This window comes from Gorilla gorilla, chromosome 12 (assembly GCF_029281585.2).
Source record: "Gorilla gorilla gorilla isolate KB3781 chromosome 12, NHGRI_mGorGor1-v2.1_pri, whole genome shotgun sequence".
NCBI lineage: Eukaryota > Metazoa > Chordata > Mammalia > Primates > Hominidae > Gorilla > Gorilla gorilla.
In genome coordinates this window covers 47,252,164-47,268,837 of record NC_073236.2, presented here as the reverse complement: position 1 = coordinate 47,268,837, position 16,674 = coordinate 47,252,164, and the positions used below count along the sequence as shown (strand labels likewise).

Below are 16,674 nucleotides of genomic sequence, written 5' to 3'. Positions count from 1 at the left end.
GCTGCATCGACCGAGGCTTAGAACCCAGTGGTCTGAGGATGCGTGCTATCATCATTGTGCTGAAGATAAGCACTCTCAAACGGGAAATGGCCATCAGCAGGAACTCCTGCTATTTTTCTGGGTATTATATTATTTCGCTAAATAAAGATTTTCATTTTGGCTGCCATTATTTTTTCCAGGATCTATAAACAGCATTCCATCCACAATTTTCCCGAACACCACACCATATTAATTCAACAACCAACTAAGGCACAAGCATCCTGACATCAGACAGAGGTTTGGGTCTGGTGTCACAGAGTCTGAATCTTCTGCCCCCTCCAGCTCTGCTTCTTCCCCGGATCCTGGGGTTATCCTACCACAGCCACTGATGCTATGGCCTTTTTCTGGGTTAGCAGATACTGGGATGACTAGGAGGCTCATCAGCAGCAGCTGGGCCCCACCTCCACCTCTCATCTGTGACCCATTGCTCACCACGTGCTCCAGCATCTCCCCACACAGACCAACGCCCTGCTGGCCCACGGAGGTCCAGCACCCTCAGGCTTCACACTTCTTATTAGCCAAGTGGAGAGGAGTGTGCACCCATCACATGCCCCTGAAAAGCTGCTCAATTAGAAACAGACAATCAATGGAAAACGCCAAGAATAAACAGTTACAGCTCTAATTGAATTCTAGACCTTCCCCCAGGGAAAGGCACCTACTTTTTCAGCCCAAGCCAAATCCAAAGGCAGCAAAATAGCCCGGACTCTGAGCGGCTCTCTGTTCCTTCCTAAGCAGACCTGTCTGGGGTATGTGCTGGCTGCCGGGACAGGTGCTCCGCACCCCATCTCTGTCTGTCCTCACATTGCAGACTAGGGTCTATCTAGGCACAGGATGGTCACTGTTCACCACGGAAACTTGGGGGAACAAAGGAAGGGGTTCCTCCTCCCCGCCCTTTACTGTCAGAGATGCTGAGATGCTGGCTGTCTCTAAGGATCCTTCGGATGCCACCACATGCACGTGTGGGGTGAGGGCATGAGGGTCTACCTAGGTGACCACTCACGCACACACCAGCAACACAGGGAGCAGCCAATTTCTGAATATCCTATTGAGGATAAGTAAAGCACTATCTCTGGGGGGTCTTTTTCAGTTGGTTCCTTGAGATCTGGGTCTCCCCATTACTCTACCTGGACAACTGATGTTGTCAACGTGGAGGAGAGCTTGACACTTGTGTCTACTGTCTTTCATCTTTTTTTGAACTATTTTTGGATCAGGATCCTGGCCCCATGGAGAGGTTTTCCTCGCAGACAAGAATCACTGGCGTATTTGCTAACATGCCTTCTAAGTCTCCATGCAAGCCACCCACCCAGGCTCTGTGTGAGCAGCCAGAGGCAGCCTGTGTCCCGCCCCCAAGTCTCTCCAACCCGAGCTGATTCCTTTCCTGACAATGCTCCTTAAAGACAGCTTCCAAGAGGGCTGCCTCTCCTAAGCATCCACACCCTGGACCTGTGTCCTGGTATTGTTGACATCATCCAACTGCAAACCTCACCCAGGCAGGAAACTGCCCTGCCTTCAAACCCATTCAGCTAACCAGGCCAAATGTGTTCAGTGCTCAGGAATGACACAGTGATCTTCAATCAACACAGGAATAGACCGAGGAGCAGCTTTCACTCCACAAACATTTACACCACCACCACCAGCACAGGACAGTGCTCTCTGCCTACCCCAGCCAGCCCAGCCTGTGTGTTCTTATCTTCTCTATGCCTCATGGCTAGCCCATGACGTCTGCCACTGCCCTTGTTTGAAGGGGGAAACTGAGGCTCAGGAAGGTAAAGGGGGTGACCACAGGCCATGCCCCCAATGTGCAGGTGATGTGGGACAAGCTGGGCCCAGCCAGGTCTGCTCTGAAGCCCGCATCGCCCTGAACTGCCCACGGGCTGCTCATGGTCCTGCCATCAGGGCCTATGAGGAATGGGCCCTGTTCTCAACAGCTGAGGGCTGGGCCGAGGCCTGACCCCCAGCAGGTCAACTTGGACCCTGTGCAAAAAGAGGGGGGCTGCAGGGGTGCTCAGCCCCGGCACTCATGCCACAGAGAGGGCAGAACTCTGGATGATGGAGTCCCTCGCCTGCCATCCTCCTGTGAGTTCACTCTGCCCTGGCCCACTGGGGAGGAGGAATTCCTCAGACTGGTTCATCCTCACTCCCCTTAGAACAAGCGCCTTCTGAAATTCTGAAAAACCTCAAGGGCTAAAGACCCAGAAGGAAGGCCCGGTGGAGTGTTTGGATTTAGTTCTTGTCCCATCCGCTAGACTAGAGTTCCAGAGGGCGAGAGGCCAGGCCCACTCCTCTCTGTGCCCCTGAGTGGACACTGGGGCAGGGTCAGCCTAGGCTCCTGGCAAGGGGCGCTGTCCAGCTGGCATCTGATGAACAGGTGTCAGGGAGACGTGCCCTGGGTCCTGGCATGGGGACGGCCGCAGGAGAGTTTCTCACATCCTTTTGCAAAACAATGGGCAAAAAGGACAAGGAGGCAGGTTCCAGGGCATGGGACGGTGGCTGGAGCCATGGGAAGAGGAGCTGGGCAGGAAGTGAGGTATCTCTGGTGAGCACAGCACAGATGGGGTCAGTGCCCAGGGACAGCAAGCCCAGCTCATGGGTGAATGCCTGTGGCAGGTGGGTGCCAGGGGCTGTGGAGAGAGGATTATTTATATAGAACAGCAGAGGGAAATGTACATATGTCCAGGGCGGGGTCCACCTCCTCTGAAAGCAGCTGAAGCAGTGCAAGGCCAGGCTGGCTCCAGGCCAGGTGTGTGCCCTTCAGCTCACTGTGCCACTGGCAGGCCCTGGTGGAGACACAACCACGGAGGGAGAGCACTGTGCAGGGCACACTCTCGTTTACTTTGTGAGGTCCACCGTGGGCTTAGCATCATGGCCTGAGCTGCGCTGATGGGAAGCTGAGGCCAGGTGAGGCCAGGCGAGGTGAGAGTCCCTCAGTGAACCCCATAGGGCAGCTGTGCGCTGGGTAGAACCCTGCCAGGTGCCTGCAGATCCCGGCTGGAGCGGCTGTGGAGGAGACCTTCATGCAATCCAAGCTTACGTGAGCATGAAAGAAGATATCCTCTTAGTGTGAGGTGACGGGTCTGCTACATTCCTTCATGCACCAGGGGACAAGCATCACTGGGACTGTGCCGGCTGCCTGTGCAGTAGCCCAAGATGGAAGCTCCAGGCTCCCTCCTGGCAGTTGGGTCTGACTCTCTCAGGAGCCCTGCAAACACCCAAGTTCCCACCTCAAATGCCTGTGCGGCCTCCCAGAGGGAAGCAGTTTGGGCCAAACCAGGACTTTCCAATCCACCAGGATCCATGTGGTGTGTGGCGTGCAAGCAGTCAGTACATAAAGAATGAAAAGTCCCAGGAAACACCTGTTCAGGCTGGTCTTCAGTGGCTGCTGAGAGTCCGGGAGCCTGTATCAGAGCTGAGGCTGCCAGGCTATGGGTGTGTGGTGTGGAGCCCAGTACTGCATGGGCAGCCATCTCAGAAAGGGGCAAGAGGGGCAGTGGGGCCCCCTGCCCAAGGATGCTTGGGAGGAGGTCTGTGTCTCTGAGCCTGAAGGAGACAGTCCAGGGCTTCCTATCCAGGTGGGTGGAAGGGGCTGTGCCCAAGAGTGGAGGCAGAACCTGTGAGTGGGTGTGGGGGCAGGTGGGGCTATGGAGCCCTCCTCATGGCCCTGAGGGAGGAGGGCTTTAAGGTGGCTTTTCAGACCCACAGGCAGTCATGCTGCAGGAAGGCACAGATGTGGCTGACTCCCCAGTTTGTCTCTGAGTGTGCCTGTGGAACCAGGAAGAGATGACAGAGAGCCTGCTGGACTGGGTCTCGGGCCTACACCCGCTTGCGGACTCCCAATGGTGCCTGACAGCTTCTTCCAGAGGAGGGGCTGAGGGGCCCAACACAGCCTTCAGCCACCTCCGCTACTGTCAGCTGCCTTGGTAAGATCTTACCTGTCCTTTAAGATTTGCTCTTAGCTTTTGAAATTGCAGTTAGAAGTGTGTAAAGCTTAACTGGATACCATTTTATAGCAGCATAATCTGTGCAGCTCTCCCAAGATCAGGACACGAAACCTTTCTGCAGCCCAGAACCTCCTTACCTCTTCCAGTCAGAATCCCCAAGGTCACTATTGCTCTGACTTCTGTCACAACAGAGGAGTTCTGTCTGCTTTTGAACCTCCTAAAAAAACCTATACGGCATTTACTTTTATGTCTGGCTTCTTTCAAAAATTTGACTTGGAGATTTGCCTATGCCCTTAAAGCCATTACTCTTTTGTTCACATGCATGGTGGGAGAGCGTTCCATTGTATGGATATACTGCATTTTCCTCAGCCATCCCACTGTTGATGGACACTTGAGTGGTATGCTGTTTAGGGCCGTCGTAATGAACTTTCCATGAACATTCATGTATATGTTGGGTATCCCAGTAAGATTCTGCCTGGAGAAAAAAGTTTGGCCAGCTAAAAATATCCGAGAGCTCAGATTTCTGACTTCTGGATGACATTGTAAGTGGTATTCGTGCATTAAGTTCTTTGGTCTTAATAACCAGGACAGAAAAGCTAAAGCAAATGTGCAAATACATGGAAACTTGCAAAGTGTTGAGGGCAGATGTGAATCTTACAGGAGAGTGTGTGTGTGTGAATTATCTGCCATTGCTGTGGGAAGGCCTCAGATGGCCTGGGCAGCACATTCAAACTAAATGTGCGAGAACCACTGGTCCCGAATATTTGAGGAAGAGGGGAGGAAACGAGAGACGAGGCTGCAAAATAGACTATGGCCTAACTGCAAAGGGCTTTGAATGCTAAGCTAAAGCATTTGGACTTTATCCTGTAGGCAACGGGGAATTGAAGATGTTTTAAACAAACATCTTTAAGTATCTGCACACTGTGTGGTAGATGTGGCAAAGCTGGCCGTGTCACCCGTGGGCTTTCGGTGCCAACTCTGAAGCCCTTAAGTGTGTCAGGCAGGGGGGACACATGGAGCCCAGCACTGAGCTGAGTAAACTGCAGTTCATTAGCCAGAGACAGTGGAGAGGCAGGAGATGGTGTGAGAGCAGGAGAGTGAACGGCTGGCTGAGTCTAGGGCCAAGAGGCCCGCGCTCAAACCTTGGTTCTGCCACTCCTCGGCTGTGGGACCTTGAGAATGCTACGTAACCTTTCTGCACCTCTGTTTGCTCATCTGTAAAGCAGGGTCATTCATGGTTTTCATATGCCAGTGTTGCTGAGAAGATTAAATGAGCAGGTACTTCCACGTGTCTGGCACACAACAAGCACTCAGGAAGCATTCACTGAAGCCACTCTTATGGGATGACGCTGGTGGTTACAGCATGAAAGCATGTGGTCAGCTCACCAATGTGCACATGTGGCCTTGCACTGACAAATGGCAGACACACACGCCATAGGCAAATACTCCTACATACACACACGGCCCCAGGCTAGCAGGTGTTTTAAAGACACACGTGTTAAGATGCTTTCTGCACAGCAGCTACCCTAAACGTACTCACTAGAAACCTGGTGCTTTAGTTACAGAAAAGGGAAAGGAAATTAGTAGGTCTGGAATTAGCCTCAAAACACCTTTGCTGTGGTGCCTCTCAGGCAGAAGAGTTGCCCAATAACCCTGAGCCCAAGGAGGACTTTGCAGATGGCCAGCAACGGTTCCTTCCAATCCGTGTGCAGTGGGAAGGGAAAATGCTGCCTTGGGACGGGTTCTTCCCCTCTGGTGCTCATGAGAAAAGAGCAGCAGCACTTGGGGGAGTTTGAGAAGCATGGGTGCCAGGCGCAGGGGTCCCTTGAGAAAACGGGGAAGGTGCACAAGGGGGCCCTGCTGCCACTGCCCACGTGGTGAGACGATTTGCAGCCAGGCCTGGGACCAGCCACTCAAAACTGGCCAAGGCAGTGCTCACAGCACTGACCCCATGAGGTGAATCAAAGCCCACACACAGCAGCTCTCTGGCCAGAGGCTATTGTGGAGGATCCTCTTTCTCTCTTAGAAAAGGGGCTTCAAGGTCAGGTGACCCCACTGTAGTGAAACAAGGGTGGGCAAGAAGGAGCCAAGTGTGGGAGGGCGGCACGGTCTTACCTCCACGTACAGGAGCGGGAAGATCCCAATCTTGTCTCCCAGCATGCCTTCCGCCCAGTTCTCATCCACTCTCCTGAGCACCGTCAGAATCTCGTCCTGCAGTTCCGGGTCCACCGTGGACACAAGCATATGGACACACACACAATGAAAAAGGAAACAAGACACTGGTTAGTACTGTGGAGGCTCGGAAGAGATTCCAAGGAATGAGTTCAAGAAGAGTGCATTATCCATTCAGGTATCTGACATCTTCACCCAGGAGCACCTTCTCTTTCTTTCTTTTTGTTTGGAGGGAGGGGCGGAGTCTCGCTCTGCCATCCAGGCTGGAGTGCAGTGGCGCAATCTCCGCTCACTGCAGCCTCCGCCTCCTGGGTTCAAGCGATTCTCCTGCCTCAGCCTTCCAAGTAGCTGGGATTACAGGCGTGTGCCACCACACCTAGCTAATTTTTGTATTTTTTGGTAGAGATGGTGTTTTGCCATGTTGCCCAGGCTGGTTTTGAACTCCTGAGCTCAGGCAATCTGCCTGCCTTGGCCTCCCAAAGTGCTGGGATTACAGGTGTGAGTCGCCGAACCCAGCCAGCACCCTCTCTGACACTATTGATTATAGCTGCAAAGAGCCCCATATGGGAAAGCCTGGCAAGGTACCACAGAGTTAGGGCTTTAAAATGCAACTCCTATTATTTATTTAATGAAATAAAAATATTTGGAATAAAAATAAATTCAGCTAAGTAGAAAAGGCTTTAAGATTCTGGCTTCATCCAAGAACAAAAAAATAACTCAGTCCAACTACATTTATTTAGAGTCATGGGCACATAAAGCTTTCAATAACCCTCTTAAATTCTTTGGAATATTAAACAATACCAAGTATAAATGCACAAAGTGGAAACAGATGGAAGGAGAAAGGAAGAGGCAGGCAGCAAGGAGGAAAGGCGGGCTTTCGGGGGGGTTGAGACTGGGAGATGGGCAGTCATCGAGGAAGGAAATACTCAGGACACTGTCACAGGTACCAAGAGACACAGAGACGAACGGCAGGGCGGGTGAGAAAGAGGAAAAGGACGGAGGAGAGATGGGGACTCACAGTGGGACGTGACCAGAGAGGAGCCCTGGGGGAAGGAGAAAACAGCTGTAACAAGTATCAAGAGAGACAGACGGCTGGGCGCGGTGGCTCACGCCTGTAATCACAGCACTTTGGGAGGCCTAGGCGGGTGATCACCTGAGATCAGGAGTTTGAGACCAGCCTGACCAATATGGTGAAACTCAGTCTCTACTAAAAAGACAAAAATAAGCCGGGCATGGTGGCAGGCACCTGTAGTCCCAGCTACTTGGGAGTCTGAGGCAGGAGAATCGCTTGAACCCGGGAGGCAGAGGTTGCAGTGAGCCGAGATCGTACCTCTGCACTCCAGCCAGGGTGACAGAGTGAGACTCCATATTTAAAAAAAAAAAAAAAAAAAAAAAAAAGAGAGAGAGACAGAGACAGAGACCACCACAGCAATGGCCTGGGCAAGACGGGTGTCACTCCAAGGGGCCTTTGGCGAACTTCTGTTCCCTTCTCCAGAACCATCCCTCCTTCAGCAGTCAGGTGCATCATGGAACGCCCCAAGGCCTGTCAGCCTAAACTGCTCCCGTTATTTGTTCTCTCTTAGACCAGCTGGCCCATGTGTGACTTTAACAGGCTAAGGAGGAGATGGCCAAGAGATGGCCTCATGGAGAAGCCCCTCAGAGCTGAGTGCACCACCCGCCTTTCCAAGGAGCCTCTGATGCTGTAACACAAAGCAGCAATTCGGGACTTACAGGCCTCTTTTGGGGTCAGAGGGAGAGATGTTTTAGGCTGGTGGGGTCCAAGAAATCATCAGAGAAACTGCTTCACCGGGAGCGGAGGGGGCCGTAGGGTTTGGTGTCCATCCGAGTTGAGGCAGCATTGATCTAACAGAGCTGGACAGCCCATCTGGGATCACACAGAAGGAGGGCAGGCTGGGCTCTGTGCTGGGAAGCTCCTCCCATGCCTCTTCCAAACCGCCCTCTCCCAGGAGAACAAGTAGAGTGTGGGGGCCACCAGAAGCAATCACACCCCTCACTTTCCCCATCCTCTCCCCCAACCCCCAGCTTCAAAAACACCCAAACCAAAAAGATTTATGACTTTACAATGCCACTTTTTCCAACTGACATTATAGGCCAGAAAAACGTAAAGAGCATTCTAAGAGCATCATATCACTTCACACAGCCCAAAAGTCAGCCTCAGGTCTGGGGGCATTTAGCAGAGCGTCCCTCCAGCAACGCTCAGCAGTGAGTGTGCGGGGCTTTTCTTTCTTTTCTTTTTCTTTTTTTAGACGGAGTCTTGTGCTGTCGCCAGACTGGAGTGCAATGGCCCAATCTCAGCTCACTGCAACCTCCACCTCCTGGGTTCAAGTGATTCCCCTGCCTCAGCCTCTCGAGTAGCTGGGACTACAGGTGCTCACCACCACGCCCGGCTAATTTTTTTTTTTTTTAAAGAAGAGACGGGGTTTCACCATGTTGGCCAGGATGGTCTCGATCCCCTGACCTCGTGATCTGCCCACCTCGGCCTCCCAAAGTGCTGGGATTATAGGCGTGAGCCACCATACCCGGCTGAGTGTGGGAGGGCACTAGAGTGGAGCCCTGGCTTGGGGGAGGCGCCCACAGAATGCTCCGGAAATCTGTGCCTGACCTGCCTCTCAAGCTCACCACCAGCAGAGGCCCAAGGCATGATTGGCCCAATTCAGATCAGCCTAAGGGCCTAAGGCTTCGCTGATCACATAAAGGGAGAGATAACCAAAGGCTTCCCACACATCAGAGCTGTCACAACAGCAAAATATCACAAGATAGAAATTTAATTTTATAAAAATTAAAAACAAAAAGAAGAAAATGCCAGATTAATTTTGTTTCTTTCATTCTTTCTTTTTCTTTTTTTTTTTTTTAAAGAAAATACCATGATATCCACACTGGTATCTAACATTGGTCTAGAAATTAGAGCCAAATAAATAGAAAAATAAGACAAGAAGTATAAATATTAGAAAGAAAGGTATATAATTTTCTACCTAGAAAAATTAGAAGCAAGTGAATATTAGAATAAGAATTTGAGGAAGGCTGCCAATTTCAGGATAAATACATAAAAATCATTGGCTTTCTCATATACCAGCAATAATCAGTTAGAAAATGTTACTAAAATTGGCTAATAATTAAAAAAATAAAATTAGTTCTCTAATCCACTGTATATGCCAAAATTCATTCCATAAGGATTAAACTTGAGTGTCCAAGAAGAAAATATGAATAGATGTTTAATCTTGAACTGGGGAATGTATTTCAAGGTATGATAACAAAGATTTGGCTACAGCAAAACTAAATACTCAATGTTAAAAATAGCAGAAACAAAACAAAAAGGCAAATAAACAGAAAAATACTTGCAGGATACATGAGAGACAAAGGCTTAATGTCTTTACTGTATAAAGACTTTAAAAAACAGTGGAAAGGCAGACAAATACCTTAAGAGAAAAATAGGCCAAGGCCAAAAATCAGGGAACTCATGAAAGAAGAAAAACAAATTTCCATTAAACATATTTTAAAATGGCATACCTGGCTAATATTCAAAGAAACACAGTTTTAAACAGGAAGATTCCCCTTTTGTTCCTTTGCCTGTCAAATTAGCAATGAGAAACATAAACCCAACTCACAGTGGTGGCCAGTATGCACGGAACAGGCACTTTCCCATTTTTGGTGGGGATATAAATGTAGGGCAGGCAGTTCGGTGATTCCTATCAAATATCAAAGCCTTGGAAGCCTGTGCACCCTCTGAGCTACCAACAGCCACTCCTAGGAACTCTATTCTAAGAAAAATCAAGTGTGCAGAAAGATTTGTTACTGAAGACATTCATTACAGTGTTTGTTAAACTAGAGAAAAACTAGAGACAAATGCAAAGCAAAAGGGGACTGGTTAAATAAATTACAGTATTGTGCGTTCAATGGAATACACTCAGTCATTAAAAATGATACAGGAGAGAAATAATGGAAATTAAAAGAGAAATGTTAATATTAAATTCCAAAAACACGCCAGCACAGTGGCTTATGCCTATAATCCCAGCACTTTGGGAGGCCGAGGTCGGTGGATCACCTGAGGTCAGGAGTTCAAGACCAGCCTGGCCGACATGGTGAAACCCCGTTTCTATTAAAAATACAAACATTAGCCAGGCATGAGGCCGTGTGCCTGTAGTCCCAGCTACTTGTGAGGCTGAGACAGGAGAATTGCTTGAACCCGGGAGGCAGAGGTTGCAGTAAGCTGAGATTGTACCACTGCACTCCAGCCTGGGTGGCAAGAGCAAGACTCCATCTAAAAACAAAAATAAAAAGTAAAAACTTCAGAAAACAGGACGGGCACAGTGGCTCACACCTGTAATCCCAGTTCTTTGGTAGGCCGAAGTAGGCAGATCACTTGAGACCAGAAGTTCAAGACCAGTCTGGCCAACATGGCAAAACCCTGTCTCTACTAAAAAAAAAAAAAAAAAAAAAAAAAAATTAGCAGGGCACAGTGGCATATGCCTGTAATCCCAGCTGCTCTGGAGGGTGAGGCACGAGAATCTCTTGAACCGGGAGGTAAAGGTTGCAGTGAACCAAGATCATGCCACTCCACTCCAGCCTGGGCGAGAATGAGACTCTGTCCCAAAAAATAAAATAAAATAAATTCAAAAAACGAATCCCAGTGCTGATCGCTGGTATTTCAGCTTACCTCCCACAAAGCAATCATTAATAAGTTTCTTTTTGTTTATTTATTTATTTGTTTTTGAGACGAGGTCTTGCTCTGTTGCCCAGGCTGGAGTGCAGTGGCACAATCACAGCTCACTGCAGCTTTGACTTTCCAGGCTCAAGTGATCCTCCCTCCTCAGCCTCCTGAGTAGCTGGGACCACAGGCGTGTGCCACCACACACAGCTAATTTTGTTGATTATTATTTGTAGAGACAAGGTCTCACTATGCTGCCCAGGCTGGTCTCAAACTCCTGGGCTCAAGTGATCCTTCCACCTCAGCCTCCTAAAGTGCTGGGATTACAGGCATGAACCACCATGCCCCGCCATAAAGCTTCTCATATAGCCTTAGAGAAGTACAGAGATATTCTCCTCAAGTATGTATATATGTATACATGCATAAACATATATATGCACACATACATACATGCCTTTTAGAAAGATATAAATGGTAGTGAACTCACCACACTTTTCTGTATCTTGCTTTTTTCCACTTAATTTAGTCTAAAGATCATTTAGTGACAGTACATATAGATCTTCCTCACTAACTACACAGAGACATTCCATTATATGAATATACTGTAATTTACTTAGTGGACTTGATAGTTATTTTTAAAAGAAAAAAGCAAAGTAAGATACAAACCCATTTGCATGGTGCCCATAAAGTGGAATGTCATCATTAATTTTACTATTTTTGGTTAAAAAATTTTAAATATATATATACCTAGAAAAAGTTTGAAAATATATATGCCAAAATGTAAAGAATGGATAACTCTAGGAGATAGAAGAGGTGGAACACTTTTATATTTATTTTTTCTTTCCTATTTTTCAAATAATCTCAGTGAACACCAAGTATTTAATAGTTTCATAACAGAATTGTCTTATATGCCAGAAAACAAATTCAGGAAGAAAGCAAGCAGCATGTAATGTTCTTGTGCTTCTAAATGACACGTATATTTTCACTCTGAAATTTTTTTAAATGTTGAAAAACCAAATATCACAAATATACTTTTCTTTTGTAAAGAAAGTTGATTTCCAGGCAATGTAACAGTGAAAGGGATGGATACCTGCGATGGCAGGATCATAGTTCACAAGTACAGTCGACAGCCGGGACCACGGATACATGCAAATTGTAAATTTCTCCATTTAGGCAAAAAAACTAAATAACATAAATGTTCCTTGATAAGAAGATCAATGAAATAAAACAGTGTCTGGGGCTTTTAGTTAAATACAACCGCCACAGTAACTATCATTAGGAGTTGGTTGTTAAAGGTGTATTAGCACACACACCATTCAATAGCTAACAGGGGGGTGCCTCCGGCTCCCAGTCTAGAACGTAAGAAGCTGAAAGTCACCACTCCATCTTAACAATGAGTAAAAAAGCTGAACAAACTGAAAAAGCAACTCCTCTTCTTAGATCTGTAAGAGAACTGAGGTCACAGGGCAAACTGCTACCCCCCAAATTGAAGAGATCAATAGGGAAATACCAGAAATCCCCAAGCAGCAGCCTCCGTGGGAAGCAGTGCTCGGCTAGGAGGGCCTGAACTGTAACTGATGCGTGCTGGAGGTTGAGTGTGGACAGCCTGAGAGGTAAGAACTGCAGGGGCCCAGTCACTGGGGGCCCCACACCTTTGTGAATTGTGCCTCAAGGAGCAGCTCCACTAAGTCTTCATAGTGAATATCAGAGAAAAATCCACTCGTGCTTCTGGCAGGGGGAGGGGAAGAGGAACCACTGTGAAACATGCCAGAGCATTCTGTGCTTAATAAGATCCACATACAGGATAAACTAGTTAACCACAGCCTCACCCATTGGGATGTTTTGTTTGTTTGTTTGTTTGTTTTATATGTGTGTGTGTGTGTGTGTGTGTGTTTCTTTTTGAGACAGAGTCTCACGATTCTTCTGCCTCAGCCTCCTAAGTAGCTGGGATTACAAGCGTGTGCCACGCTTGTAAAAATTAATTTTAATTTATTTTAAAATTTAAAGTTAATTTTAATTAACTTTTAATAAAAGTTAATTTTTGCATTTTTAGTAGAGACAAGGTTTCACCATGTTGGCCAGGCTGGTCTCGAACTCCTGACCTCAAGTAATCTGCCTGCACTGGCCTCCCAAAGTGCTGAGAGTACAGGTGTGAGCCACCACATCTGGCCCCCATTGGGGTTTTATGAGAGCCTTACCTACTGGGGGCAAGGGAAATACCAAACTTCAACCCACTGTAGCCATCCTGTCTCACCTACAGAGGAGTAGGGGAAACTGAGAAGCACTGGGGAAGTTCACAGGCCAGGGGCACAAGCTTGCTGAAAGACTGAGACCTGATCCCAGGACTATAGAACATTTGCGGCCGCATGGCCCCCACAGCACCAAAGGCCTATTTACAGCAGTTCTTTTTACCCAGTCCACCATGTCTGGTATCAAGAAAATATCACAGTACATACTGAAAGGCAAAAAACCCCACAGTTTGGACAGACAGAGCACAGAGCAAGCATCAGAACCAGATTGAGATGTGGCAACTAATGTTAGACTTATAAGATCAGGGATACAAAACAACTATGATTCACATACTAAGGGCTTTAATGTTTGAACTAGACAGCATGTAAGAACAGATGGGTGATGTAAGCAAAGATAAAGAGCCAGGAAAGAAATGTTAGCAATCAAAAACCCTGTAGCAGAAATGAAGAATGCCTTTGACGTGCTTATTAGGAGACTGGACACAGCTGAGGAAAGACTCTCTGAGCTTGAGGATATCTCAAAAGAAACCTCCACCAGGGAAAAGCAAACAGAAAAAAAAAACATTAGAAAAAAAAATCATAATGGAGCATCCAAGAACTGTAGGACAACTTCAAAGCAAGAATTGTGGGGCAATTATACATATGTAATGGGAATACTAGAAGGAGAAGAAAGATAGAAAGGAACAGAAGGAATATTTGAAACAATAATAACTGAGAATTTCTCCAAATTATTGTCAGACACCAAACCACAGATCCAGGAAGCTCAGAGAACAACAAGCAGGATAGATGCCAGAAAAATGACACCTTGGTATAGCACTTTCAAACTACATAAAATAAAAGATAAAGAAAAAATCCTGAAAGAAGTCAGAGGGGAAAAAACACATTACCTATAAAGGAGCAAAGGAAAAAGAGTTACATTTGAATTTTCAAAAGAAAATGCAAGCAAGAGAGTGGAGTAAAATATTTAAGGTGTTGACAGAAAAAACCTACCAACCTAGAATTCTGTACCCTGTGAAATTATCCTTCAAAAGTGAAGCATAAATAAAGATTTCTCAAACAAACAAGAATTGAGTGAATGTGCTGCCAGTAGATGTGCCTTGCAAGAACTGTTTTTAAAGAGTTCTTTGGAGAGAAGAAAAATAATATAGGTCAGAAATTCAGATCTACAGAAAGAAAGGCAACGCACCAGAGAAGGAATGGCAGTAAACTTAAAACTTTTATTTTTGCTATTCTTAATTGATTTAACAAATAACTGTTTAAAATAAAAACAATGTATTTGATCATTTTATGCTTATGTGTGTGTGTTTACATACACTTACAATGCTCATGTACAAGAGAAATGAATCACAGCAATGATACAAGGAACAGGAGGGAGAAATAAATATTATTTTGTTATTACAAGTACTCATACTGCTTGCAAAGCAGCACAGTTATTTGAAAGTGGGCTTGAATTCATTGTAAATGAATATTGCAGACTCCAATGCAACCAATTAAAAAAGTAAAAAAAGAGGTACAACTGATATGCTAATAAAGGAGAGAAAATAGAAAATAAAAAATGCCTCAATAAAAACCACAAAAGACAGAAAAAGAGTGAAAGACAGGAAAAATAACAAAAAACAAGGGCACCAAATATAATAAAATAATGCAAATATGGTAGAATTTAACCTGACTCTATCACACATCACTTTGAAAATTAATGATGTAAATATACAGATTAAAAGTTTTAAGTTGATAAAATAAAACAAGATACAACTATATGTTGTTTACAAGAAATCTACTTTAAATATACACACACAAGCAGATTAACAGCAAATGAATGAAGAAAGAGATAACATGCTAATACTAATCAAAAGATATCCATATTAATTTCAGACAAAACAGACTTCAGAGTGAGAATAGTTATCAGAATAAATAGGGGCATTACATAATGACGAAGGGGTCAATTCCCCAAGAAGACATAATAATCCTTAACATTACACGCACCTAACAACAGTGTCAAAATACATGATGCAAAAACTGACAGAAGGAGAAGTAGATGAATCCAGTATTACAGCTGGAGACTTTAACACCCCTGAATCAGAAATGGACAGAGACAGCAAGCAGAAAATCAGTAAGGATATAACTGAACTTAATAGCACTTAATGGCACCATCAATCTACTGGATACAATTGACATCCACATAATATCTCAACCAACAACAGCAAATTACACATTCTTTTCAAGCCCACAGGGAACATTCACCAGGACAGACCATATTCTGGTCTGCAAAACACACCTTAACAAATTTAAACAAATAAAAATCATACAATGTCTACTCTCAGGCCACAATAGCATTAAATTAGACATCCATAATAGAAAGATAGCTGGAAATCCCAAAATACTTGGAGATTTAACAACATACTTCCAAGTAACACTTGGGTCTTAGAAAAACTCTCAAGAGAAATTTAAAAAATATTTTGAACTAAATAAAAATGAAGATGTAATTTACCAACATTTGTGAGATGCCGCAAAAGTAGCACCTACAGGGAAATTTATAGCACTGAATGCATCGATTAGAAAAGAAGGAAGATCTAAAATAAATAATCTAAATCTTCACTTTAGGACACTAGGAAAAAAAGAGCAAATTAAATGCAAATAATAAATAAAATAAAAGAAATAGAAGAAATCAATGAAATTGAAAACAATCAATAGAGAAAAATCAATGAAACAAAAAAGATCAATTAATCTTTAAAAAGATCAATAAAAATCATATGCTTCTAGCAAGCAAACTAAGAAAAACAGAGGACACAAAGTACTAATATCAGGAATAAAAGAGGGGGCATCCCTGTATGTCCCATGGATGTTAAAAAAAAAAAGAATATTATGAATAATGCTATGTCCACAAATTTGATAACCCAGATGAAATGGAACAATTCCTTAAAAGACAATCTGCTAAAACTCATACAAGAAGAAATATATAATCCAATAGGCCTTTATCTATTAAAGAAACTGAATAACACTTTGGGAGGCTGAGGTGGGCAGATTATTTGAAGTCAGGAGTTCAAGACCAGCCTGACCAACATGGTGAAACCCCATCTCTGCTAAAAATACAAAAAAATTAGCCGGGCATGGTGGCATGTGCCTGTAGTCCCAGCTACTTGGGAGGCTGAGGCAGGAGAATTGCTTGGACCAGGGAGGCAGAGGTTGCAATGAGCCAAGATGGTGCCACTGCACTCCAGCCTGGGTGACAGAGCAAGACTCCATTTTAAAAAAAGAAACTGAATAAATAACTAATAAACTTTCAAAACAGAAAGCACCAGGACCAGATAGGTTCACTAGTGAATTCTACCAAACATATAAATGAAGAAATTATACCAATTCTCTACAATCTCAATACTTCGCAGAAAGAATATTTCCTAACTTCTATGAGGTTAACATTACCCTAATACCAAAGCAAACACAGCCTTGCAAGAAAATTACAGACCTATATATCTCATGAACATAAAAGCAAATATCCTCAACAAAATATTAGAAAATTTAATCCAACAAGGTATAAAAAGAATTATATACCACAGCCAAGTGGAATTTATCCCAGGTATGCAAGGCTGGCTCAACATTTAAAAATCAATAA

At 45.2% G+C, this 16,674-nt stretch overlaps 1 protein-coding gene across 1 annotated transcript in view; it reads right to left on the bottom strand.

Moving 5' to 3' along the window:
- SH3RF3 (SH3 domain containing ring finger 3) overlaps window positions 1-16,674 on the bottom strand; it is a 372,286-nt gene that overhangs the window by 125,685 nt on the left and 229,927 nt on the right. The window contains exon 3 of the mRNA XM_031007935.3: window positions 6,093-6,188. Coding sequence (XP_030863795.2) covers window positions 6,093-6,188 — 96 coding nt within the window. The remainder of the gene's footprint in view (window positions 1-6,092; window positions 6,189-16,674) is intronic.